The sequence below is a fragment of the Arvicanthis niloticus genome, chromosome 4 (assembly GCF_011762505.2).
Source record: "Arvicanthis niloticus isolate mArvNil1 chromosome 4, mArvNil1.pat.X, whole genome shotgun sequence".
Lineage (NCBI taxonomy): Eukaryota > Metazoa > Chordata > Mammalia > Rodentia > Muridae > Arvicanthis > Arvicanthis niloticus.
The window spans coordinates 21,995,364-22,022,153 of NC_047661.1; the positions used below are offsets into that span (position 1 = coordinate 21,995,364).

Below are 26,790 nucleotides of genomic sequence, written 5' to 3' on the forward strand. Positions count from 1 at the left end.
TTTCATACCAGCAATGAAGGAGAAGCTGAGCACAGTCAGCCCTAAGGGAGATGCAGTGCTGCCTGCCAGAGTCTCACATCTTCTCAGGGAAGGGCTTGGCGTTTTCTTACTTAACCTTACATTTTATTTTTAGCTCCTATGTTTTGCAAAATCCTCATTGTATGTGCATTTTTAAAATGTCTGTACATAGAGATGGGTCTAAAAAAATACAACTAACTTAAAATATCATGCTATTAGACTCAAGTGTAGCACAGTGGTAAAGTGCATGCTTAGAAAGGAAAGACTTTGAATTTGGTCACCAGAACTGCAAAACAACCCCCCCCCCCCAATCTTCCGAATACACACACACACACACACACACACACAGTTTAACTTTCATTCAAAGTTTTCTCAAGTCAAATATTCCTTAACTCAAAAGCAAAGGACTGTCAAGGTATTTCCAGACCCAACAGTATACAGATTGATTTTTAGAATTTTACCAATCTTTGCATCTGATGCTAAGGGGACAATTAGATTATACAAACCAAGATGGATAATGTAAAAGTTTGTTTTGATTTTGAATGAATTACAGTTTCAGTAAAAAAAATGGCAGTGGGCTGCTTATGATATCTGAATGACTGAGGCAATAATTTAATTACATGTTATTGCAGTGAGAGTTTATGGAAGTCAAATATGATTATTTTTAAAGAGAAGTTACACTAGAGAGTTATTCTAAGTTATATTCTTGTGTAGAGAGATAAATAAGCACACTATAATGTTTTCTTTTGATGAAGATATTAACATTTTGATTTAAGATGTTGATACCGATACTGGGTGCCATAAAAACTGCTGCAGAGAATTTTATCTATTGCTGAAATATGTAAACTATAGTTGAATCACATCATGTTCAACATTTGAAACAGTGGCAAAATTTTAGTTCTAGGATGTGTTTATTAATTAAAATTATTTTTCTTGTGCCAATTTTATAGAATAGACAGTTGAACACCTTGCTTACTCCTTACACATTTTGATTCTGATGAGCAGAAATGAGGGAACATCAAGCCAAATTTATGCAATTTATAGTTTAGTTTTCACATTTATGATCTCACCCAAAATAGAACCAATACTATGCATTTTTCTCTCTAGATAAGCTAACCCCTAAAGTTCCCATCTTCAAATTATCTATTTTGCCTAAGGGTTATACTTTACCATGAATAAATCATTTTTCTGTTTCTCCTGTTTTATCATGTTGTTGATGAAAAGTCCATTTTTTCAGTTTTGACTGCAGTTTTTGGTTTTGATTTGGAGCATGGGTCCATGTTGAGGCCTTTTTCTCTCATGGATTTCTTGCCATCAGTCTTTTCTAGTTTTCCTCCCACTTTCCTGGCCATTTGGTTCCCTTTCATTGACTTCTCAATCCCTTCATCCATACTGAGGGTAACAAGCGCCATCTTGAGCTACCTTTTAGATTGCAATCTGTCTCCTGTGCAGGTAATTCAACTCACTCCTTTATTTCTAGTTAAAAGTGAAATACATGACCACCGAAAGGAAATGCCAACAAATAAATGAAAAGTTATATTTTAATTTAGATATGTAAAGGAGTGTGAGTGGAGTAAATTCAGAGAGGAGCAAACTCTTCTGGACGAGGAAACCTGCCTCTTCTTCCATGTGAGAACAGTTTGTTACACAGCAGAGGAGCAAACAACCAGCTGAAAACAACATTTTGCTGAATAAGAAGTCATAATAACGATAGGAAATGTCAACCATAGCATTTCCTATTCAAGAATACACAATTTTAGTACACACAAAGTACTGTGCAACCATCAGCACAATTTAAATTTAGAACAGATTTGCCTTCTCTAAAAGAAACCCCCCCGCACATCTTCAGTGAATCCCCAACTGTCTTAGTTCCTTTTCCACAGCTGTGACACATGACCCAGGAACTAATAGAAGAACTAGTTAACTGGGAACTCACAGATGTAGAGGGTGAGTCTATGGCTGTCATGTTGGGGAGCTTGGCAGCAGGCATGGTACTGGAGCCGTAGAAGGGATCATATATTCTTATACACAAGTAGAGGACAGATAGAGGGGAGAGTGGTGGGGACTAACTGGGAATAGTGTGGGATTTTGAAACCTCAAAGTCCACTCCCAGTGACTCACTTCCTCCAGCAAAGCCATCTGTCTCAATCCTTCCCAAACACTTCCCCCCACTAGGGACCAGGCATTAAAACATGTGAGTCTGGGAAGGAGGGGGGTGGGAAAGGGTCATTCTTATTCAAACCACCACACTGACTCCTAAACCCCACTCTTCCCCCTACCCCCCCACCTAGAAAATTCACTAATTCACTTTCTATATCACTGAATTTTCTTATTTTAAATCAGTGGTTCTCAACCTATCCAGTGCTACTTCATTACTGTAATTTTGCTGCTATGAATTGTAATGTAAATATCTGTTTTCTGATGGACTTGGGCAACCCTCTGAAAGAGTCATCTGATCTCCCAAAGGGGTCACCACTCACAGGTTGAGAACCATAGTCATATAAATGAAATTATGAAATATAAAGTCTTTATTGATCAGCTTCTTTCATTTATATTTTCAAGATTTACCCATGCTGTAGCAAGTATTAGTTTCATGTTTCTCTCTCTCTCTCTCTCTCTCTCTCTCTCTCTCTCTCTCTCTCTCTCTCTCTCTCTCTCTGTGTGTGTGTGTGTGTGTATGGAGCCAAGGGGGCAGTTTTGGGGGATTATTCATCAATTGCTCTCCCCCTTGATTTTTAAGACCGAACCTGGAGCTCACCAATTTGTCCAGTCAGCCAACTAGCAAGCCCCAGGAATTCTCTGCCATGTCCCCGTCTCCACCTTCCTAGTGCTGAGATTACAAGTCCTCTGCCATAACCAGCTTTTGAGATGTGGGATGGTAAGGTTGACATCTTCTATGGTTATGATTTCTCCTTATCCAGCAAGCACTTTACCATATCCTCTGCCTCAGTTCACGTGTTTTTGTTTCTGAATACTATGCCATGGAATGGACAAGTGACATTTTCTTTGTCAGCTGAAGGACATTTGAGTTGTTTCATTTATTAGACCTGTATGAATAAATAATGCTACAATGAATATTAATTTCATGTGAACATATTTTCCACATTCTCTTGGACACACCCTGAAGAGAGGAGGAGTTGGGTCACTGGTCGGCTCTATGTTTAACATTATGGAGAAGTGCCAAACTGTTTTCCTTGGTGGCTACATGGCCTTGCATTCTCATCAGCAATGTAAGAAAGTTCCAGTTTCTTCATATCTTCTCCAACACATACTTTTTCATAAAATTTTAAAGTTATGATTTATTGTTTCTAGAAATTTGGTCTTGTCACATTGTCCAGGCCAAGCTAAACAATACCCTTGCTTCAGGCTCCCAGATAGTTGGGTTTACAGGCCTACACCACTATGCCCAGCTTGTTTTCTTTATTGTGGTCATTAGAGTGAGTGTGAAGAGACATTTGATTGACATATTAATTTGTCTTTCCCGGTCGATGAAAGATTTTGAGCATCTTTTCATGTGCTTATTAATTTTTGTAGACTTCCTGAGAAATACATATTCAAATAGCTTGTATATATTTTCATATATCATTTCAAGCTTTATTAGGTATAAGATTCCCACCCACATTTCCACACCCCATCTCTTCCCTATTCTCTCTTCTTTCTTTCTTTCTTTAAAGAAATCTGTATAGTTTACAAACTGGCAGGTTGCCGTATGGCATTTTCATGAATACTTAATTTTGATCTATCCCACTCTGGCACGGTGCCAGGTGCTTCTTTGGGTGGAGGGTGCTGGGGCAGCAGCTCACACTATAGCAAAACTCATCTGAAATTCACTTTGTAGCCCAGACTGACCGTGATCTCTGGACAATCCTCCTGCCTCAGCTTCCTGAGGCAGTATAAAACATTTCTGGTGGCATCTTTATGATCTGTGCTATTCAGTCTCTCACCAGTTTATGTGAAACTGACAGGGCCCAGATCGTCCTCATCCTGGCTTGTAAGTGGTTATCACTTGGATTTGTCTCCAGGGAGGCAAATCATGTGCAAGTCTTCCCTGTAAGGTCAATAGTGTTGAAACTTACTTGATCTTCTAATCAGTGGTCGGCCATAAACAGAAAGCTCGAAGGATGTAAGTGCTGAGCATGCTTACGGTCTTGGTCTTTTCCTTTTTGATGGACACACTGGTGGTCAAATTTTTCTACATAGTCACAAGGACCCAGATAGTGGTTGCTAGGTGTCTTAGTCAGGGTTTCTCTTGCTGTAATGAAACCATGACCAAAAGTAACCTGGGGAGGAAAGGGTTTATTTCACTCACAGTTTCATCAAACATCACATATTATTAAAAGCAGTGAGGGCAGGAACTCAAGCCGGGCAGGAACCTGGAGGCAGGAGCTGATGTAGAGGCCATGGAGGGGTGCTGCTTACTGCACTGCTTCCCATGGTATGTTCAGCCTGCTTTCTTAAAGAACCCAGGACCATCTGCCCAGGGATAGCACCACCTACAAGGGCTGGGACCTCTGCCATCAATCACTATAAAAAAATTACTTGTCTACAGCTAGATTTTATGTAGGCATTTTTGTAATTAAGGTTCCCTACTTTCGGATGACTTTACCTTGTGTCAGGTTAACCTAAAACGATCCAGCACACCAGGGATTAGGGATAGCCTTGGAGAGGAGTGGGGGATGACCATAAAGAACAGCAGGAAGGAAATCTCTGTGTGACATGCAGTGGCGGTTACATGAACTTAGACATGACAAAGTGGCACAGAGCCGCACACACATCATACCAGCTTAAGACATGTTTTCATATTGTACTATACTCATATAAGACAGACCTGTCAGAGGGAGTGGATAAGCAGCCAAGACCATTTTGTATGACATCGCAACTTCCTGTGAATGGGCTGTGCTTTCAAAGTAAAAGGTTATAACACAAAACATCATTAGCTGTTTTTTTCTTTTCATAAATTCTTTTTGTTATTTTGTTCACTTTTTGAGGTATGGTCTTTTGATGTAGTTCAGGCTGGCCCAGAACTTTTGCCGTTGGTCTCAAACCCAGGATTTTTCTGCCTCAGCCTTCAGTGTGCTGGGATGCTATGCATGCATTAGTTATGTTCAGCTAGATTATATTTGCTGGAGGCAGGTTTGTTTTGTTTTGTTTTTTGACATCTCTACCTTGGTGACATGCCAGTGAAAAGTCAAAGCAGGAGAAAGGTTCGGTAACCAGGAAGTGTCCCTTTGTAAATTTCATGAGCCATAGGAACTTTCTCAGGGTTAGAGGCCACTGGAATAGAAATGCTCCACAATGAATAATTCATCTTGATGATGTCATCTCTTTTACACCTGTAGCTCTGCGTGGCTTTTAGTCAAGGGGATGAGAAGAAAGGAGAGACATAAGTGTCCAGATTCTCCAGTTCCTCACTCACAATAGAGGAAGTCTGCAGTGAATTACACTTCTCTCCTTGCCATCCTAAGATCTTCCTCTAATCTCTGGAGCAATTTAGTTTCAGTTTAGTTTTCTGGGAACTGAATCATATTTCAGTTACTTCTAGTTCAAAGAACTTGTGCTAAGATTTTGTTTATTTTTTTTAGTCTTATATCTGGCTTCACATCTGTTTAAAAGTAGATGCTCCCACCCCCTTGTGGAAATGTTGAGTGACCTGAACTCTTAGAACCAGAGTCTTAGATATTACCAGGTAGTGTAGAGAATGAACTGGAAGTCAATGTGCTTGGGTTCAAATCCTAGCTCTCTAAACAACGTATTTCAACTCCCTGAGCCTTAGGCTTTCAATTTGTAATTGGAGAGAAGGGAGGGCAAGAATACTCTTTGTAGAACTTAAGGAAGATAAGGGAGTGGTACTTAAGTCCTGCTCAACAGTTTGATCTTGCTGTTTCCATTTCCATTGTCTTACAAGCACATTCCACTCTGCTCCAAGACATCTGGAATCTTTAATGCAGCCAAGACAGTTGAATGCTTTGCTTTACACAATTTGTGCATAAAAAACACTCTGGTTAAGTATCTATCCTATACATTTAATTTAGAAAGTTATTAGCCTTGCTAAATGGTATTCAGAGTGGTGAGCACAAACCATGTTCATTATTAGAATAATAAAGTACTTGGTTGATTTACTATGTCAGCGTTTCACACATCAAATGCATCTTCTGTGAGATGCATGCCACAGCTACCTGACTGTTCTTTTCTGGTTTCCTTTTCCTATGTTGATTATACCATCTACATTATCAGGACGATGTTTACCTCCCCACTTGGAATCTGGAGCAAGGTAGATTTCAAATCAATAGAGACCTCTGTCTCTCAAACTGGGATACACCCTGTGGACACGGCCCCGCCCCTCCGCTCAGGCCTTTTCTCTTGTCAAGCAGGATTCGCCCCTAGGCACAGGTTTCAACTTTAATCTTTAGTTTGGTCCTGAAGCTCAAGGCCTTGCCCCTTGACCTAGGTCTCATCCCTAGGGCCTAATCCCTGTCCCTCTGCCCACGGCCCTCCAAAGCCCAGGCTCCGCCCTTCGTCCAGGCCCCGCCCCCGGCCCAGGCGTTGCTTCTCCGTTCCAGCTCCGTGCCAGTGAGGGGCGGGGCCAACTCGGTTCCTGGGCGGGGCCAGAGTGGCGTACCCTGAGGCGCTGGCGCCTTGACGTGGGACGCTGCCGGTTGACGCAGCTGCAGTGCCGCTGGCCTCCGCTCCTGCCCCTGCTCCGTTCCTCCGCCCCATGGGCGTCCGAGGTGGCCGGCCGGAGCTGGACCTGCTTCAGGCTGAGGGTGTAGGCATCAGCGGAGGTCCCGACTTGGGGCTGCCGCGCTGTCAGGTGAGAGGAGCTGGAGAGGCTGCGCGCGGTGATGCCTGGGAGGCGGTGAGGTGGGCAGCGCCTTTCCGGGTGAGTCTGGAAGGTTTGCGGGGTCGCGGCTGTGGCGCGGGCCTGGGATCGGAGGTCGGAGGTTAAGGTGGAGGCCTAGCAGGCCCTGACAGCCGGGTGCCAGGGTTGCGGGAGGGCGCGCGTGGACCTGCCAGGGTGGGCAGGGCCGAGCGCTCGGGATGGCTCGGCTGTCTCCGGTAGGGCACACCTGAGTGTACACCTCTCCGGCTAGAGGAAGGTCCAGAACGGTTATATTCCATCCGGGGAATCTTAGTTGTCTTCCTTCCTTGCCCCATTGGTTCTGGTGTTAACAGTGGGATGTCTGTTAAAGGGAACGAATTCTTGTAAATTTCCTCTGAGCAGTCATGGGTTTCTGGAACTGAGAAAGTAGGTTTCAGGTGGTTTTGTGTTGCTGCTTTTATCCTGTGCGTGGAAATGTAGCAGATTTAGCTTGGCAAGTGTGAACGTGGATGAATTAATCAGAATATTTGACTTAACAGTGACTGCTATGTGCTATTTTAATAGGCGCTCAAACAGTTTGCAACAGTACTATTAGGTGAAGTCTTTCCCCACTTTGTAGCTGAGAACCTTGGAACAGAACTGTTTCAAACCTGACTTTCTCACTTTATAGCCCCTCAGTCAACATGCCACCCTATTGCTCATACGCCTTAAGAGTTTCCAAGGCTAGTGCTCTGTCGTAAAATGTACCAGGTGCCCAGAGTAGAAAGGAAACAAAGGCACACCTCTTTCTAGCATAGACTCGGTGTCAGTAGAAAAACTCTTTCAAGGCTGCACTTTTAACTGTGCCTTACACGTACAACTTGACTGACTCTTATGTTCCTTTTACATATAAAGTGTTTTTGAAATTATTTTAGTCTTGTTTGAGGTCTAGGAGTTCTTGTTACAAGGGGATGTAATATTGGACCGATACTGAAGAGTTTCCTGGTGTGTTTAAATAATTTAATTTGAAAAGGCTACACTACCAACAAAGTTAGGATAACTTTTATGATTGGTTGATATGCTGCTTTTTTCAGACTTGTTAAGATGAAGCACTGCAGAAGGACCTTCAGAAGAGGAAAGACAAACAACATTGAAGATTAAAAACTAAACAAAATAAAACAAAAAAACTTGTGTAAGTGTTCTTGCCTAAGATTTTTTTTTATATATATAAAAAAATCTAATTTCTCATTAAAGCCCAGATAGAGAAAAGTTAACTTTATGCTTCATTTGTGATTTAGTTCATCCGTGACCCACAGATCATTCCATTTGCATCTTGGACTGCTGATACCTGATTGATAATTTGCTCAAGTGCATAACTTTTGCAAGCCCAGGGGATCATTACTAAGTGCCAGTACGCTTCTCTTTTGCTTACTCTGTTATCTGCTCACGTTTAGAAAAGGCTTAAGAAAGAATATTTCTATGTCTCTCTCTGTGTATGTTTGTCATTGCTGTAGTAATTTGCTTTTAAAGCACAGAGAAAACTCTGCAGCCAAGGCTTGCCTGGAGCTTGAGATCTTCCTGCCTCTGCTTCTTGGTGTAGGCTTGCAACAGTTACCCAACTTGAAGTGTTTTCTTTCTTTCTTTCTTTTTTTTCTTTTTTTTTTTAAATTATGGGTTTTATAGAGCATAGCAAAAGACATGGATAAACATGATTAAAAGTAACTTAATTCATTTAATAGATATTTATAGAGTACTATAAAGCAGACATCATTTTAAGCTTCTGGGAAAGATTGAAATCCTGGTAAAGAATGAAGTAGTAGAAGAGAAAAGGAGCACTTTTGTTCCTCCTGAATCATTTGCTGTATGAAGTTTACTCAGTAGGTTCTTATATTAGCTTCCAGCTTCTCTTCATGCAGCGGTTGGTGTACAGTGAGATGTAGCTGAGCTGCATAGCCTTAATTCCTGTGGATACTCTGTTGCCTTGATCCATCACCTTATGCCAGAGTATGCTCCTCCTATTAAAGGCTGTATTAGTTTCCTTTCTAGTGCTGTGATATGACACCATGACCAAGGCAACATAAAAGACAGTTTAGTTTGGCTTATGGTCCTAGAGGGTTAGAGTCTGTGATGGTAGAGCAAAGGCATGGTGGCAGATGGCTAGAACAGCAGCCGAGAGCTTCCATCTTGATCCATAATCAGCAGGCAGAGTGCCTACTAGGAGTGGCACACCTACTCCAAGGCTACACCTCCTAATCCTTGCCAAACAGTTTCACCAACTGGGATTTTACATTTCATTCCCTGGCCCCCATCAATTGTGGCCATATCATAATGCATAATAATCTAATCCAATTTCAGAAATACCTTTTGGCCTCAAACTGTTTAAAAACTCAAAGTTTTAAGTCTCTTCTGGGACTCAAAGCAATCTCTCAATTGAAAGCCTATGTAAAATCAAAGAGCAAATTAAATATTTCCAACATACAATGGCTTAGAATATGGATTCCAATTTTAAGGGGGGAAGAATAGGCTATAGTAAGGAAATGCTGGCCCAAAAGAAATACTGAAATCCAGTAGGGAAAACCCCAAATCTGGAGCACCACGTCTGATGTCAAAGGGCTTCCTGCTTTTCTGCCTGCAATACACACCTCATTCTTGGGCTGATTCCATTTCCTGTGTTCAGTTCTCTCTGGCAGATCCCGTGACTCTGGCACCTCTAAAATCTTGAGATCTCCTACAACTCTGGCCTAAATTGCAGAGCTTCAGGCAATGGCCTCTTAGTGTGTCTATGCAGGGACTTCCCTGTCATGCCTGCTGTCAGTGGTTTTTCTTAACCACTGAGGAAGTTTCTATAACCCCTTTACTCTTTTATCCTTCATGACTCCACATTCTGCTGCTCACTTGGGATGGAGTCTGGCTTCACATTTACTACAGCTTTAATTTGTTGTCTTTCACAACTTGGAGGCTTAGTTGACTGAGGTCTTACCTTAGTGTACTAACCTTTATTTCAGTGCTTGATCTCTGTATCTCTTTTAGAACAAGCCTTGCTTCCAATACTGAATTTCCTGCTGCACTTTTTTCCACTCATATTGTACATTTTGTGTTTCTATTTGCCCTACTTGCTCTTTTTCATTATAGACCTGCATAAGAGTGATTACTAATAACTATGTGACAGAGTCAATATTGGGCTGTTTTGAAATCTTCACTGCCAAAGTAATCAGTCTGTTACTTTTCAACTTAGTTTCAGGCAAAGTTTTAGGACAAGGTTTAAAGGCAGCCACATTATGTATGATGTATGTATGTATTTATGTATGTATGTATATATGTATTTATGTATTTGCCAAAATTCCATGAAAATAGTCTGAGAGGAGTTGCTAATATTTTTCCCCCTCTAAAACCTCTTAAGCTGGGCCTCTATAATCCACATTTCTCTCAGTGCTTCTGTCTTCGTTTTATGCTCCTACTTAGAGAGTAGGATCTTAAGCTTTGCTTACAGCATTCAACTGGTTTTCTCATCCAAAGTCCTGAAGTCTTCCACATTTTCCCAAAACGAGAACAACAACAACAACAAAATGGCATGGCATGGTCAGGCTTGTCACAGCAATAGCTCATTTCCTGAGACCAGCTGCTATACTGGTTTTTTTTTTTTTTTTTTTCTATTGCTATGATAAATACATCATGACCAAAGCAACTTATAAAAGGAAGACTTTAATTGGCTTATGGATCCAGAGGGTTAGTTTGGGTGGTTAGTATGAAGACAGAGCAAAAGCATGAGAATAAATGGCTGGAGCAGCAGCCGAGAGCTCACAGACCCACAAGCAGGAGGCAGAGAGGGGCACACTGGCAATGATGTGGTTTTGTTTTGTTTTGTTTTTTGAAACCACAGAGCTCTTCCCCAGTGACACACATCCCAAGTCTTTCCCTAACAACTCCACCAACTGGGGACCAAGTAGTTAAACATAAGAGCCTATGGAGGTCATTCTCATTCGAAATATTACAAAGGTCTTTACTAGCTCAAGATGGGTTTTTAACATTGGATTTTTGTCTGATGTTTTTTCTTAGACATTTTACATTAATCTTCTATTGAGGAGAATGCTGGTAGATACTGATGCTGTGGACTTAGGCCTTTGCAGCCTCAACACCAAGAATAATGAGTTGCTATAGTGGTAGATAGTGGTGATTTTTGATGAGGATTCTATGTTCTTTTGTGGATAGGTCATTACTTTTTGGATTTGATTAGAAACAGAGTGTTTTTTATGTGAAGATTTGAATGCCAGAACATATCTCTCAGTTATTGTCAGTAGTAGACTCTGTCTCCTTGAGTATATAATCATCTGACATCTCTAAGATGATAAAAATTAGCATAAATAGGTACATGCCATTTTATCACATTTAATTCATTATAAAATATGTGGATATTTATTTGTATCTTTGTCTTGAGACACATTTTACTGGCCTTAAATTCAGGCTCCTTTAGGCTTAGCTACCAGAGGAAGTAAGATTATAGGAGTAATTATATTAACATCAATTCTGTTAATATATTACTGGCATTACTGTGGCTATGTATGTTCTTGGTCTTTTTTCTTCCTTTGGGTATCAATTGTGTGTCTTCACACATTTGTTCTTTTTTTTTTTTTTTTTTTTTTAAACTATAGGTCTTTTCATAGTGTGTGTCTCCTATTTAAATTTAAAAAATTGTTGAACAAAAAAAGATGAAAGAGAATATTCATGTGCTATAAAGTGATCCCTTCTAAAATTTAAGCTGGTGACAGACTTTGCAGTGCTTTGAGAAATATAAGAACATGTCTTACTCAGTTTGTAAATGGTGGGAAAAAATGTAAGTGTAAAAGCCCTTTCTGCATTATTTTCTCTAGCTTTTCTGCTGTTTTATAGCATTGTCACTATCTATTGTTCTGTACTTCCCCCCATTTTACTTTAAGAGATGCTTACTTCTTCATGCTATACTAATATTTCAAAACACACACACGTATACACACACATATACACACTTGGAAAATTTGGTTTGTTGTGATCCTCAAAGTGAGAGTCATAGTGAACAAACAGTATATTTAGAAAGTTGACAAGTCATATTTATTGAATTCCAATGAAAAAGTTTTCTTCATCATTCTTTGTCCATTTTGAAAAGATTTACTGTCATTTTTTCCCCCAGACTTACCTGTGCTACTTGATAAAAGGAATATTAACAATGTAGTTCTTTTTATGATTCTTTTCCCCCATTTCTTTGAATTATTTTTTTAAATTGGATTATTACTGGATACTTTTTGCTGTAAGTGGACTTGTGTGAATACTGTACTAAAAGGGAAATGCTTCTCTTGTGTTTTAATTATAACATAAGAACTTTATTTTTCATTCTTTGTATGTATATAATCATAATTATGCTACTTTAGTGAATATACATATTGTCTTAGGAGACACCTAATATTACTATTAAGAGACATCATGACTAAAGCAGTTCTTATAAAATAAATCATTTAATTGGGTACTTGATTACAGTATCAGAGATTTAGTCTGTCATTATGGCAAGCAAGTCCACACTTCCTAATTATTCTAATCCTGTCAAGGAGTTCCACTCCTTGCTGACTAACCATTCACGTATATGAGCCTGTGGAGCCATCTTATTCAAACCATTATGCCTATATATCCATATACATATTTATCTGCACAATTGGCCACATCTGTTCATAGTTTGACATTTTATTATAATTTATTCTGAATATCTGAAGGCAAGAGATCATTTAACTATTCACAAGCTACCTAGAATGAACTTGACTAGGAAATCTTGTCAAATATTGGAAAATTTCAGAGAAGTGATGGACATTATGAAGACTTATCTAATTTAATATATACATATATTATTAAGTGGCAACTTTTGGGGAAAATCTAGATGAGTAATTCTGTAGATGCTTAATATTCCATACTGAAATAGGCTTTTATTTTGAGCTTTAATAGTAATCATGCTTCTCTTAGTAACTACTCCTTTTTTTTTTTTTTTTTTTCCCCTTGAGACAGTGTATCTCTATGTAATTCTGGCTACCCTGGTAGCCCAGGTTTGCCTTGAGCTCCCAGAGATTTGCCTGCTCTGAATGATAAAATCAAGACATTACTAATGTGAACCATGGACTTATATTTAGATGGAAATATGTACACATTTCATTTGTTGTTTACTTGCATTCCCAGTGAAAGAAATAGGTGACTTAGCCTTGTTAACTCATGTTTTATTCCTTTACATGATTTTTGTTGCAGTTTTATAAATCTTTGACTTCAAGTTTGTTAATCTTCTTTAGGCCTTTAGATGTTCTGGAAAACCATCAATAATGGATCAAAGGAAGAATGACAGCATTGTCCCCAGTATCACTCAATTAGAAGATTTTCTTACAGAACACAATTCCAATGTTGTTTGGCTTCTTGTTGGTAAGTAGAATATGTGTTTTCTGAATGTATTAACAACTGCCAGATCTTCGGCAGTGGCTGACTGAACCTGGAATGCTATAGTAGCGTCATCCATTTATCTTTTGGAAAGGAGATTTTTATGTATGTCCTTTGACTGTTTGCTTACGTGTCCCTTGCACCGAGCCATTTGTCCTTACTGGCTCCTTGCAGCAGGCTTCTGCTTCACAGGGCAGTTCATTACTGAGAGGAAAGGAGATGGTGTTAGAATCTTTGGGGAATAAACTGGGTGTGGCTGGAATGCAGCCATTCAATAAGCCATGGATGGAAGAAAAACATTAGCTTCAGTAGTGAAAGAACAAAAAAATTAGAAAACAAGTCTTTGGGCCTGTTGGGGTTTGAGGGAGGTGGCATTGTGTTCCAGGTTCAGAACTTAGTCTTTTAGTTAGGAGAGATGACAGAGGTTCTGGTTAGTCAACAAAATGAGGGACTGGGTATTAGGTCTATCTTGTACTTTACTGACACAAATTGGTATAGTTATGTTCTAATTGTATTTTGAGAGAAAAGTTTTATTTTAACAGGAAGGGTGATATGTAGGAGGAGCTAAGGTGAGAGGAGTAAGGAGAGGAAGAGGAGGAGAAGGAGAGGAGGAGCTAGGTGATGAGAGAGAGAAAGGGGGGGGGGTGTCATGGAGGTGGATGTTCACATGTCTCCGCCAGTTAAAGATAGTTGATATATATCTAGGTTGGGTATTAGGTTACACTTCTGATTGATATTGAGCATTACCAAACTTATAAAGCCTTTGATTAACATTAAAAAAATTGTATAAAAGCAAAAAGGAGAAGGGGGCATGGGATAGGGGTTTTCTAGGGAGGGGAAATGGGGAAAGGGGATGGCATCTGAAATGTAAATAAAATATACAATAAAAAATAAATTAAAAAAACCAAAAACTCCTCCAAACAAACAAACAAAAACAGAAAGAAAGAAAAAAAAAAGAATACAGATTGACCAGGATTTGTGGGTCTTCCTGCTTCAGTTTCCCAAGCACTGGGGTGTTTTTCAGCTGTTTGATCACATTTCTTTACCTCTTTCTCTCTTTGTTTTACTATACATGGAGCTGCCTTATTTCTTCCCTTTACCTTTACTGTTACATCCTTTTGTTTGCTTTCTGTCTGTTGCTCTAATACAAAGTTTTACTTTGCTTTTTCTATCACTGTTAGTAACTACTGCCTTGTTGCACACTGTGTTTTTGTAATCATGCAAAATTATTAGGATTGGGGGCAACTGTTTAAAGATTATTCTGTTTTCATAATAGACCTGTCTTGCAATAAGTAGTGGTTTGTTCTCAGAGTTGAGTCAAGTCCAGTGGGGAAAATGACACCTTAACCATATTACAACTTTGTACCACTTGAACACTGTACACACTAGCATTGAAAAAAATGTAGGTGATTAAAAATTACTTAATCTCAGATGTTTATATTCTAACACAGAACTGCAAGAAACATAAAAAAGCAAGGTTGCACTATGCATTTGAAAATTTCTAATTAGATAGCAGGAGACTCCAATGAGAGCAAATTAGATGAAATCTCAAGGAAGTCAAAAAGAATAATAAAGAATGTTCAGTGAAAGGGTAGGTCATGAATAAAATGAACAAATTCAAAGAGTACAAACAATTGAATGGAATAAACATGTCAATGTAGAGATAAAAAGAGGTGATCAATAGAGACATTAGAAGTGCTGAAAATAAATCAGTTTGAAAATTTGGAAATGAAAATGCCAATATATCAAAAATAAACTTAGAGAAAGTCACCAATAAAAGAAATAGATCAAATGAAAAGTGAATTCCAGGGCTTGAAGATATGATAGATGAATTAGAATATTCAGAGAATAATGAAGGTGAAATAGTAAGAGAGTACAAACAGAACAGACAGGATTTATGGAATACCATTCGATGAATCCATCTGGGAATCATGGACAGAGAAGAGGGAGTAGATGGTGTACAGGACAAAGAAAGACTGTTGAAGGCTGTAGGAGTGAAGCACCACTCACTTTACACATAAAGGCAAATACCTGTCAGAATAACTCCTTATTTTAGGTTTTTTTAATCAAAATTGAAGATGGAGGCGTGGAGCAATGCCTTCAACTTCTCAAAACACTGCACTTTAATCTGATTAGAACCTACATTTTAAAATTTTTAATTATTTTTTTATTGTTTGGCAAGTAACTAGGAAAAACAATAAGAAAGAAGTAACCCATGATTTTAAAATTGCAAGCATTGTCAGAGTACAGATTACTATATGGAAGTAAGTCTTATTTTTGCTGACTTGTTTTCCTCTCTCAACAGCTACCATTTTGTCTTGTGGATGGATTATATATCTCACGTACTATAATTCTCGGAATGTTGGTCTTATTTTAACACTGGTTCTTAACAGATTGTATAAACATGGCTATATCCATATTGGTAAGTGTGTATAACACTGTTTCTTCTATGTAATTATAAGATGTTACATATTATAACATACTATAAATTTATATTTTATAAACAAATAGTAGCTTTAGAACATTATTTTTGGTCTGTGTGTTTGAAGTAATCAGTGTATCAGCCTTTCTTGTAATATTCCTTAGAAATGAGCTGCCATTTGGTTATTTTTACCCTATTCTTACTGCTTAATGTATTTCTTCTTCTTCTTCTCCTTTTTTAAAAATAAAATATACTTATTAAAAAATTTTTGAGAAACTTAAAATACCTAAATCAAAGTTTTCTTAGAATCTGCATTGACTTTGAATATTTTGTATAGACTTTCACCCCCTATTTATAAGGTTGATACTTTACAAATCTGTAAGGTGGTATAATTTTGTGGCCAGTTGTAGTCAGTTTAACTATCAGGAGAAAATTTCCAAGTGGATGGAAATTTGCTAGGTTCCTTGAGAAGCCTAATGGTTATTAGGCAGAATGGGCAGTGAGGTGGCTGGATAGAGCCCCTCCCAGTCCTCATTCAAATGCTTCTTAATGAGCAAAAGAAAGTCTTCTCTGAAACATAAATTATCTTCTATTAATTAGGGAAAATGACCTATGAGGACAGGTAAATGGAGAAAGATGATGAATTAGATACTGTTTGGGTATGTGTAGTAGCTGTTTATAATTAAATGATTTACTCATATGAAGCAGTTACATATTATGGTTACTTAGTAGTTCTGTCCAGAGTGGTTTGATCCTTTTATTTTCATTGGAGATAAAAAGATGAGCAGTTTATAACAATTGCAACTATATGGAGAAGAGAATGGGAAAAGATTAATTATTTATTAAACGCTAAGATTCGTCTAAGTTCTTAATCCTCTACTGTGCATTAAAAGAATTGCTATAGTTAATTACCACTTTTTTTTTTTTAACAGGTTCCTTTTCTTTCTCTGTTCTTTCTGGAAAAGTCATGGTTCGTGAAATATATTACATTACAGAAGACATGTCTATTAGGTAATGAAAAAGTGAAAAGAGACCCAAACAAATGTGAAATATTATAAAAATGATTTTATTTAATATGACTTATATATTCAAATGAGCCATAAATTAAAAGTTGTTTTTTTTCAGTAATGTTTAAAAATTATTTTTACCAGTAAGTTAATTTGGTTTAGTTTATTTAAACCAGCAAAAAGTTTCTTAGCTAGCAGTTTATAGAAATGAGTAATTTCATTTGATTTGTAGCTGAAAAATCGAACCATTGAATTACCTGACCATTTCAGTGGTTGTTACATGAAATAAATGTTAGAAATATTGGTAGTTCTTATTAATTAGCTCCTTATTCAAGGTAAGCATATACAAGTATTGAGCATGTGCTAGCAACTATAATTTTACTATGAGAATATAAAACTAATCTGAATATAACAGGAAACAATAACATAATTAAAGTGTTTATGTAAGCTTTGAAGAAAAGCTTACTTCATTTCTTTTTTCTTTCTTTCTTTCTTTTTTTTTTTTTTCGAGACAGGGTTTCTCTGTGTAGCCCTGGCTGTCCTGGAACTCACTCTGTAGACCAGGCTGGCCTTGAACTCAGAAATCCACCTGCCTCTGCCTCCCAAGTGCTGGGATTAAAGGCGTGCGCCACCACTGCCTGGCCGCTTACTTCATTTTTATGTTTTGTCAAAACTTGAGGCTTAGAAAATGATGGATTAATTTAGAAGTACTATGATTTGGCATTGTTTTTTCCTCATTTAAAACTTGGAACAACTTCTGTGGCCGTCTACAGTTACTTCTAAATCAAAGTAAAAATAGTAGTTACAAAGCTGAGAGTGAAAGTGAATTCTTTTAAGGCATGAAGTCATAGGTCATTGGTAGATATGAAAGAGTATCTTTGAAAGTTTTCTTTGAGTTTATTAGTATCCTTTTTAATATTTGCCTATTAAAATAATAATCTTTATACTTTAAAATATTTCTTAAAATATAAAATTTTTCTGTTAGCACTTCATTTTATTGTAAATATATTCTAACATTACATTTTGTCTAATTAGAGTTAGTTGAGTAATTTATGTATGTTTTACATGATGAGTCTATACAATTTTTATCAATTAGATCAGTATTTCTTTCTAATTTGGATGTAGGCGGTCTCTTTTTTAATTGAAAGGTAATGAAACAAGAACTGAGTTGAGTAGAGCTGGGTGTGGTAGGCCACGCCCTTGATCCCAACACTTGGAGGTGGAGACAGGATGATCTCAAAGAAGCTTAAAGTCATTCCTGGCTTCAAAACAAGTTTGAAGCCAACATGGGTTTTAGAAAGTGAGTAGGTAAATTGTTTTCTTTTTTTTGTAATCTGTCTTCCCTCAGGATTCAGGATGGATTTATCATTTTTCGGTGGTGGAAAATGTATAACCCAAAGCAGAAACAACATGGTAAGTTCTTATTTTTACATGTATCAAAGGTATTTGATCATATAATCAGAATTTTTCTTTATATGTATTTAAATGTTTCACATTATCATTTTTAATAACTTGGTATTTACACAGCTCTGATTTTATGTCTGCTTAAGTTAATTTTTTATTTTATCATATTATTTATCTATCTCTATGTTTCTAACATCTGTTGAGTATGTAGACCTAACCATAGTCTGAATAAAATGGCTTCCTACCACTCTAATTTTTCTAAGACTCCACATTCTTTAGCTTCTCTTTATTCATACTTGCTATGTTACCCAGCTTGGTCTTGAATTCCTGGACTCAAGAGATCCTTGTGTTTCAGCCTCTCTAGTAGCTGGACTAAAAGTATGTGCCACCACGCCTCATATGATTAGTGGTGTTAATTACTTGTATATTAGCATTCATATGGCTTCTTCTGAGAAATATTAGGCTTCTTGTTCATTTCTTAAACAGTTGTTTTCTTCCTCTGGAGTAGTTTGAATTCCCTAAATATTTCGTGTATCATCTTTATCAAAGAACTTTTTTTTTTTTTTATTAGTTGTATGGTTTGAAAATATTTATCCCCAAATGGATAGTTGTATTTCTGTTAACTATTTCCTTTGGTATGAATATACTTTTATTTTGACATAATCTCACTGGTCTTTTTTTGGGTCAAGCCTAAATATCAGTACGTGGACCATGGTGACATTTAGTTATTACTCTTTTGTTATTTTTTTCCTGGTAGTTTTATGAATTGGACCTTCACAAGTTTTTAAGCCATTTTTACTTGATATTTATATATGGTTTTGAGATGAGATACTGATATGGATTTATGTTTATCAATACCATTTATTAAAGAGACTTGTTTTCCCAAGTTCTTGGGTTCATTTCTAGATTCCCTTGTGTTCTGTGCTCCATTTTTCTCCTTTGCATCAGTATTGTGCTGTTTTAGTGGCAGCCACTTTTTATATAGTTTAACAATGAATACATGACCTATCTTTCCTGATTTGGGGTTAGAGTTTAGAGCTGTGTTTTTGTGCTCATGATTTCTTTTGGTTCTTCTGTAGTTGCACATAAATTTTAGGATTATTTTCCCTTTAGCTGCTATCTTGATCAGTGGTCTCTTGCTGTGAGGAGACTCAGTGACCTCAACAACACTTAAAATGGGAAGCATTTAACTGAGGCTTGCTTACATTGTCTGAGGCTTAGTCCATTGTCTTCATGCCAGGGAGTATGGTGTCATGCCTGTAGACCTAGTGTTGGAGAAGGAGCTAGAGTTCTACATCCAGATCCACAGGCAGCAGGAAGAGAGGGACTCTGGCCTTGGAAGAGACTTTTTGAACCTTCAAAGCCAGTGACATATTTCCTCCAACAGTGTTCACTTCCTTATCCTTTCAAATAGTGCCTTTTTTTGGTAAACAAGTATGCAAATTTATGAGCCTACTGGGGGCCATTCTCATTCAAACCACCATAGTTATGAAAAAAATTGGAATTTTGAGGTGACTACATTGACTTTGTAGATGACTTTCATTAGTAAAATTTTAGCAGTATTCTAGCTCATGAATATGAAATATGTTTTCTTCTAACATTTAGTTTCTTTCCTTCATGTTTTACAGTTTTAAGTGGCTAGGACTTTAATTCCTTTGGTTAATTTAATCTTAAATACTTTTTATTCTTATATTTGGTAACTACTGTTGAGATTGTTCTCTTGAAAACTTGCTATTAGTGTGGAGAAATGTTAATGATTTTTGTGTGTTGATCATTTTTAATATTGTAACTTTGCTGAGTTCACTTTTTCAGTTTTAAGAGTTTCTGTTAGAATATTGAGGATTTTCTAACTAAAAGATCATGTTGTCAGCAAACGGTTTGATGTCTTCCTTTTCTATTCATGCTGTATTGATTTCTCTTGGCTAAATACTTAGACAAAGTTACACCAATTTGAAATGACATGAGGGTGGATATTCTTGTCTTCATTGGGTCTTAGAGAAAGAATTTCATTTTTACTACTGAGAGCTATGAGCTTATTATATATTCTATGCACCTTTTAAGGGAATTCTCTAATTTGGAAGCTAATGTTCTTAGCAGTGTGCTCATAATCATACCTGTCAAAGGTAAAGATGTGAAATAGCAATGAGAATGCACTGTTCAATCTGTGTATATTATTCTTTTATGATTTGGGATCAGAGTTTTAGAGTAAAGTACATAGAATAGTCATATGCTGGAACATAGCATTGACAAAATCAAAGCACTCTTGTAGATTATGTACTTATAACATAATAGTGACTATATTTACATTCCTAGAAGGACTTTATAACTGAGATATTGTTTCTTGCTGATTTAAGGGCAGATTCATGTGTTTTGACAATTATCTATTCAGTATAGATGGTTCTGATTTCTTGTTGGAAAACTTAGGCTGGCTGGAGCATGGGCCTGAAAACAGTGGGAGCTATGCAGACTTCCAAGGAGATAAAGACAGTCTCTTGGCAGGACCAAGATTTTCATTAGAATTGTTTGATTGGAAGAAAAGAGTGGTGTTCAGGTCCACAAATTTATTGCTGTAGATGTTGGTTGGAGTAATTTTAGCCATTAACACATTGAAATTCTTTGTTTTTTCAAGATCTTCCAAGAAAGAAAAAAAGAAAAAGAAAAAGAAAGAGAGGGAGGGACAGAGACAGACATATTTAATGCTTTTAGCCATAGAATTTGGTATAAAATATTCTCTAGGTTATAAAATTAGTTCTTTGCAATAGATAGATGTCCGTAGAAGGACATTTGTCATTGTTTTAGTAGTTGTAGTCATGCATGTATGGCCCCAGAGTATGTGCCTGTGAGTGCTTGTCTTTGCATACTTCTAAGTCTCTGTGTGAGTACTCCTGTGTGGGATATACATCTTTGTGTATCTGTCTCTTTAATAGGTGTACTATTAATTGTTTCTCTATCTCTATGGATGTGCTTTTAGGACACTTGTCTCTACATATGTATTGGGGTAAGGATGAAGGATGGAGGAATGAGTTTTGCTGTATAGAGTACTTCTGGGAATTTTACGCTTAGATTTTTTAAAACCTACTTTTAATAAGGGTTCTCAAATGCTTCAAACCCCCTCCCCCCATCCCACCATTGGGGGAAAAACGTGGAAAAAAGATGGTAAATAGGATAAGGGGATGTGAACCTGTTTAAAAGTAGTTCCTTAGGGTGGATACATTTGTCAGAATACCAGCAGTCCAGTTTAGTAGTGTCAGGATACCAAACACAAACTGCCAGGCCTCGGCTGAATCAGCCAAATAGGCCGAGTAGGCATGAGTCAGAGGGATCGACTAGGACCGGCCAGGATGCCAGGAGAAGTTTTTGGTTGTGCCTCTTTCAACAAAGCAAATTTCAGCAAAGATGAAGATGCTAGACCAATGCAAAGCTAGGTATGCAAGCTTGCCGTCACTGCCTATTGAGTCCTATTTGTACTCTCTCTAAACATCATGTGTCCTCCCACGGGTCTTGCCTCAGCAAAATACTACATGAATCTGTCTTAACAAAATACCATGTTAGTCCGTCTTAGCAAAACACCACATGAGTCTGTATCACATGGCATATCTAAAAACTACTTCAGAGAATTATAGCAGGCTGGTGACATTGATAGAAAATAATGACAGAAACCCTGACGAACTACAGGTTATAAGTATGGATATCAATCAATCAATCAATCAATCAATCAGTCAGGTTTAGAAAAATTTGATTTACTGTTAGAACTCTGGCTGAAATATTGTCAGTGCAGGCAAAACATATAGAAACACTAGGGCACAGAAAAAAGTAGGATGTGAACTCAGCTAAATGTTTCTTTAAAAAAAATTAGGTAAAAATGTGCTTTTACAAACTTTAAAAAGTTGCTATGTGATACTTCTCAAAAGTGATTTTTAGAAGGAAGAGATAATCTCTAGGCTGATAATTGTTCAATATGGCCTAAATTTTATTCAGTCATTTAAAATTTAGACCCATTACTATTTTTGTACAATGATTCAAGTATGAGTTGGGTTCCTGCCTATGGTCTGGGCATATGGTAGATGCCAGTGATACTATAGTGAACCTGATGAGCAAGCATTTTTTTCTAGCAGGAGAGGCAGTAATGAACAGTGTAAACAACCAGGAAGTGGAAGAAGGAATTAGGGGCTCTTGCAGTGTTTGGTATTGAGTGCTTAGAATTTACGAGGGTTGTCAAATATGTTTTGAAATTAATACATTTATTTGTATACCTTGGCATCTACAATACCTTAATGCAGGTGTGTTATCATATAGCTTTATTGAAAGGAGAGGATCTTCTGAATATTCTGCATGGTAGAGATAAAGTTGAGGGTAGTCCTGCTTCACTTTATGCAGTCCTCATTTGTTTATTCATTACTGCTGATCCCACTAGGACAAATCCTTGTTGCCTTTATAGCATAAACCGAATGCTCAGGACACGGGCTGAAGGGTCGTTACTAAACGGCTAGGTCAATTAAATTTGAAGGCAGGTGCCTTAGTGAGTTTTGAGTTGAGTTGTTTATGACTTGAAAAATTGTATAATAATTTCTACTCGTACTGCTCTATGTGAGATTATAAAAATGTTCTTCTTTATATTTATTATGTTTGCACTTACTAAATATTTAAACAGTGTAAGATCTCATTGTAGATTTTTGCTTTTCTAGAAGTATGACTCATTAGGAAGATGCTTTGCTTTATCTATTTATTGTTTGTTTGTTTTTGTACAAATGAGCTCTTCTGTATAGCATTCTTCTAGGCAATTAATCAGCAAAAATGGTCCCATTGTTGACTGAGCTTCCTCCATTCTTGTTGTGAAGATTCAGATAATCAGCAAGTAATGAGAAAAATACATTGAGGAGAAAAATAGTATAAAAGCATGGCCAGCTGAAATTTGAGGACTTTTTGGTGATGTTGCTCCTGGGAATTCTGGAGAGCCTGCATTGGCAGAGGAGAGTTAAAGAGAACAATTCAGCAAGTAACAAAGTGCATGACTGTCAGCGTCTCAGGGAGAGCTTTCTGCAGTTCTTCTGTTCCTCTCTCAAAGCCAACACCACTGGGCCAGTTTACTTGGAGTTAGGGTAGAAAGCAGAATTATCAGGTGACAGTGTAGATTGTGTAGAACTTACATATTTCAAAGGCCATATTATTTTTCTGATTGAAATAGGAAGGCATTAGAAAATTAGAGAAGATAGTGAAATGTGTTGAGTTTTAAGTAATCTGGTTAGTGTGTTAAGCACAGGCATGAGGAAGAACACAGCAGAAGCAGAGACTGTTACAGGAAGTGGAAAGTGATGGTGACTTGAGCCAGAGCATTAAACAGGGGTTGGACTCTGAATGTTTGAAGAAAAGCAGACATGAAAGAGCAGTCAAAGCTTTTGAGCATTAGCAATGGAAAAGACCGGCTTTCTGTTGATGAAGAACACTGTGTATTGGGCTTGGGTAGAAAAATCAGCTGTTGGTAAAATCTCATTTCAGAGAAGTCAGACACATTGAGTGCTGCCATTTGCCCTTTGACCTTGGAGTCCTGGGAACCATTGTTGATTACGAAGCACAGGTTTAAACCTGATGCATGATTGAATTTTATGTACTTGTTTAAAATGGGTAATTTTAGTTACTGGTTTCAAGAATTGTGGTACTTTATGTATATTAATAAAACACTGCCTGTTTATCATCTGCTTTTAAGAACTTTATACACAGTAAGGTAGAATGATGGACTAGTTGATGTAATAGGGATTGTCGTAGCTCTTAGTAGTGGTAAACCTGGAGAAACAGCAGAGAATCCAGGTCAAAGAACTACTAAAATAACAGGAAGTTACAGTTCATGGGCATCAAGTACTTGGAATTAATATATATTTTCTTTATTTTAGTACCATTGCTTTTTTTTTTTTTTTTGGACTGAATGTATTCCACTTCCACCAATTGTCCTAGAAAGTAATGAGAAAATACCTCAAGATTGAACTAACAGGATTATTATGCTAAAAATAAATGTTTATGATTTGTTTTTCTTAGTTTCTTTAAAAAATTGAATGGCAATGCATTTTGTTAGTTAAAAATTTATATTTGCTTATAGTTTTTAATATTTTATGAACTATCAACTACTGAGATTAAAGTTAGTATTTTTTCACTTATTTTTAAAAATGAAAGTTTTTTTTAACTGATTATCTAAATCTTAAAGAATATGCAATATAATCTTTTAGATGGAAGTAAAAAAATATACTAGGTTACGAAAGATGTTAAGAAAATGTAACATTTTATTTTAGAAATAAAGAAATCTTTGGTAAGTTTTTCCTTATGTGGTTGATATGCCCATGACTTGAAAGTTTTTCCATAGAAACTAATGTCCTTTCTCTTATAAGTTGGTTCATTTTACTTTGTGAAACACGTTTTGACAAAAAAATATTGTGATTAACATTCTTGAAAGTTGACTAAAGCCTTTCTTTCCATTACTCTCTTTGTTTTATTCTTTTTTTTTTTTTTTTTTTTGTAACTTGTATCTTTAGATCCAAAGGCAGAAACCAGATTATATATCACAGTTAATGACTTTGAATTTCATGTCTACAATCGGTCTGATCTTTATGGACGCCTTCAAGAGTTGTTTGGTTTGGAACCAACTATAATTCCACCCAAAAAAGATGATGATAAAACCCGGGAAAATGGAAGAACAAGAACGCAATCCAAAATTGAAAGGTTCAGTGTCATACTTGAATCTAATAAATTTCTGATATTTAAACCTTTTTAGTAGAATGTCATTAATATTTTTCACCTAAACAGAATCTAACCTGTGTTTTATATAGCTATATAATCTTTCAAAAATTAAAGTAATGCAAGATTAGTTTATATAAAAAGCCCTAGCTTTTTTCTTCATGTTACTTTTCTCCATATTCAGACAGTTATTAATTTGCCTTTTATTATTTTAATATGTGTACATAAATGTATACCATAGTTATGTATTTGAAGTACACAGGTTAATATTGTATTTATGAAAATCATGTGTGGCCTCTTGTTCTAATGTCATTTTCTTTGCTTTGCTTCTCTCTCTCTCTCTCTGTCTCTCTCTCTCTCTCTCTCTCTCTCTCTCTCTCTCTCTCTCTCTCTCTCTCTCGGTGCTGGGGATTACCCAGGGCCTTGGTCATGCTATGTGAGCACTCTACCACTTGCTAATCCCCAGCCTGTGCTCTGCTATTTATTTGAAAATATATGTTACGATCTTTCTTTATCTCTATATTGTAAACATTTAACAATTTTATAAAGGAAAATAGAATATACTCTATTTGCTTTAAAAATGTGTGTCACCATCACTTATCTTTGTTTATATATATGTTGTTAAAGTGTGAGAGTCAGAACAGGAACAGAGAAAAGAAAGTCTATTGTAGAAAGACAGATAAAACTTTAAGAAGATACTTAAAATAATATTCAGAGTCAGCACAATGTTCAATGCATAGTAATTTAGTATGAGTCTTGGAAAATAAGCCATAATTAGTTATTAGTAAATGAAATGACTCATATACCCTTATAGTGAGAATAAAGTTTCTTAAATTAAAAATTTTATTCAAGAGGTTTTTTTTTTGTCAAACTATTTTCAAATGCAGCTCCTTTTAATTTTAACTTGTTAGGTTTTAGAGACACTCTCCTTTTATTTGTATTTATTTTTTAATCTGAAAGATGTTCCACTGTATGAAATATTGCTCTGATTTTTTTAGAAAAGGAAATCTTGTCATTTGCAACAAAATGGATATGATAAAACAAGCCAGGGCTAGAAAGGCAAATCTAACATAATCTTGTTTACATGTAGAGTTAAATTTTTTTTTTTCTCAGCTAGGTATAGAGAAAAATGTGAGCTTTGGATCAGGTAATAGTGAGACCCTTTCTTAAAAAAATAAAACATAAAAAGAAACTCCCAAAGAACTAATAAAATACTCTTTAAAAATAAGTAGAGAAAAGAAAGCCAACAGCCTAGGCTCCCTCTGCTCGGAGTCTTAAACTCAGAGAAACAGTTGGAATTGTGGTTCCCAGGGGCCAGAGGTGATGAGGGCCACTCTGACTTACATCTTGAGGGCACAGGTCCCCTCGTTGCTGTAATAACTTAGTTGTGTTATAAAGTTGGGTGATGGAATGGGTACAGTAATGGTGTAATGTTCTACTCTAGAGTGCCATTCTAGAAAGGTAGATTTTCACTGTAGCTTCGAAAATAAACTAGAATGAAGAGGTACATGCTAAGAGATACTCTTAGGGATAGTACCATGTCTTCACATGATCGTGTTTTGTGTACTTGAATGTGTATTTGGAAAATGCAGCTGTCATTAGTGATGTATGATGTGAGGCAGTTTAATTTTGTACTCTCAAGTATTTACGTTTTTCTTCATGTCAGTTTATTTTTTTCATCAGAGTTAAAGTAAAAACAGAATCTCAAGACCCCACATCTTCATGGAGATCACTTATTCCAGTCATTAAGGTCAATGTGAGCACAGTAAGTCAATTATGTTTGAGTTAATGTTTGGCGGATTAACACATAGAACTTATTTTTGCAATTCAAAGTTCATGTAAGAAAAGACAGCAATTGTTTGTACACTTTAGTTGCTGTTTCTGTAACGTGTGAACGAACTGTTTCAACACAGCTCTACATTCGGATACTCACTACACCTGACGGAGTTTTACACGTGTTTAAACGTTCTAAACTT

The 26,790-nt window shown here is 36.8% G+C and overlaps 1 protein-coding gene across 13 annotated transcripts in view; it reads left to right on the forward strand.

Annotated features, from left to right (window-relative positions):
• Window positions 1–6,587: 6,587 nt before the first annotated feature.
• Window positions 6,588–26,790, forward strand: part of Bltp1 (bridge-like lipid transfer protein family member 1) — a 198,630-nt gene continuing 178,427 nt past the window's right edge. For 12 of the 13 annotated variants that reach the window (XM_076932298.1, XM_076932301.1, XM_076932305.1 and 9 more), the window contains exons 1-8: window positions 6,668–6,898; window positions 7,912–8,009; window positions 13,117–13,243; window positions 15,564–15,680; window positions 16,613–16,691; window positions 18,036–18,100; window positions 24,613–24,799; window positions 26,498–26,579. In XM_076932298.1, coding sequence (XP_076788413.1) covers window positions 13,147–13,243; window positions 15,564–15,680; window positions 16,613–16,691; window positions 18,036–18,100; window positions 24,613–24,799; window positions 26,498–26,579 — 627 coding nt within the window. In that variant the 5' untranslated portion in view covers window positions 6,668–6,898; window positions 7,912–8,009; window positions 13,117–13,146. Of the gene's footprint in view, window positions 6,899–7,911; window positions 8,010–13,116; window positions 13,244–15,563; window positions 15,681–16,612; window positions 16,692–18,035; window positions 18,101–24,612; window positions 24,800–26,497; window positions 26,580–26,790 lie in introns of all 13 variants that reach the window. The other variant, XM_076932299.1, reaches the window with a different exon arrangement.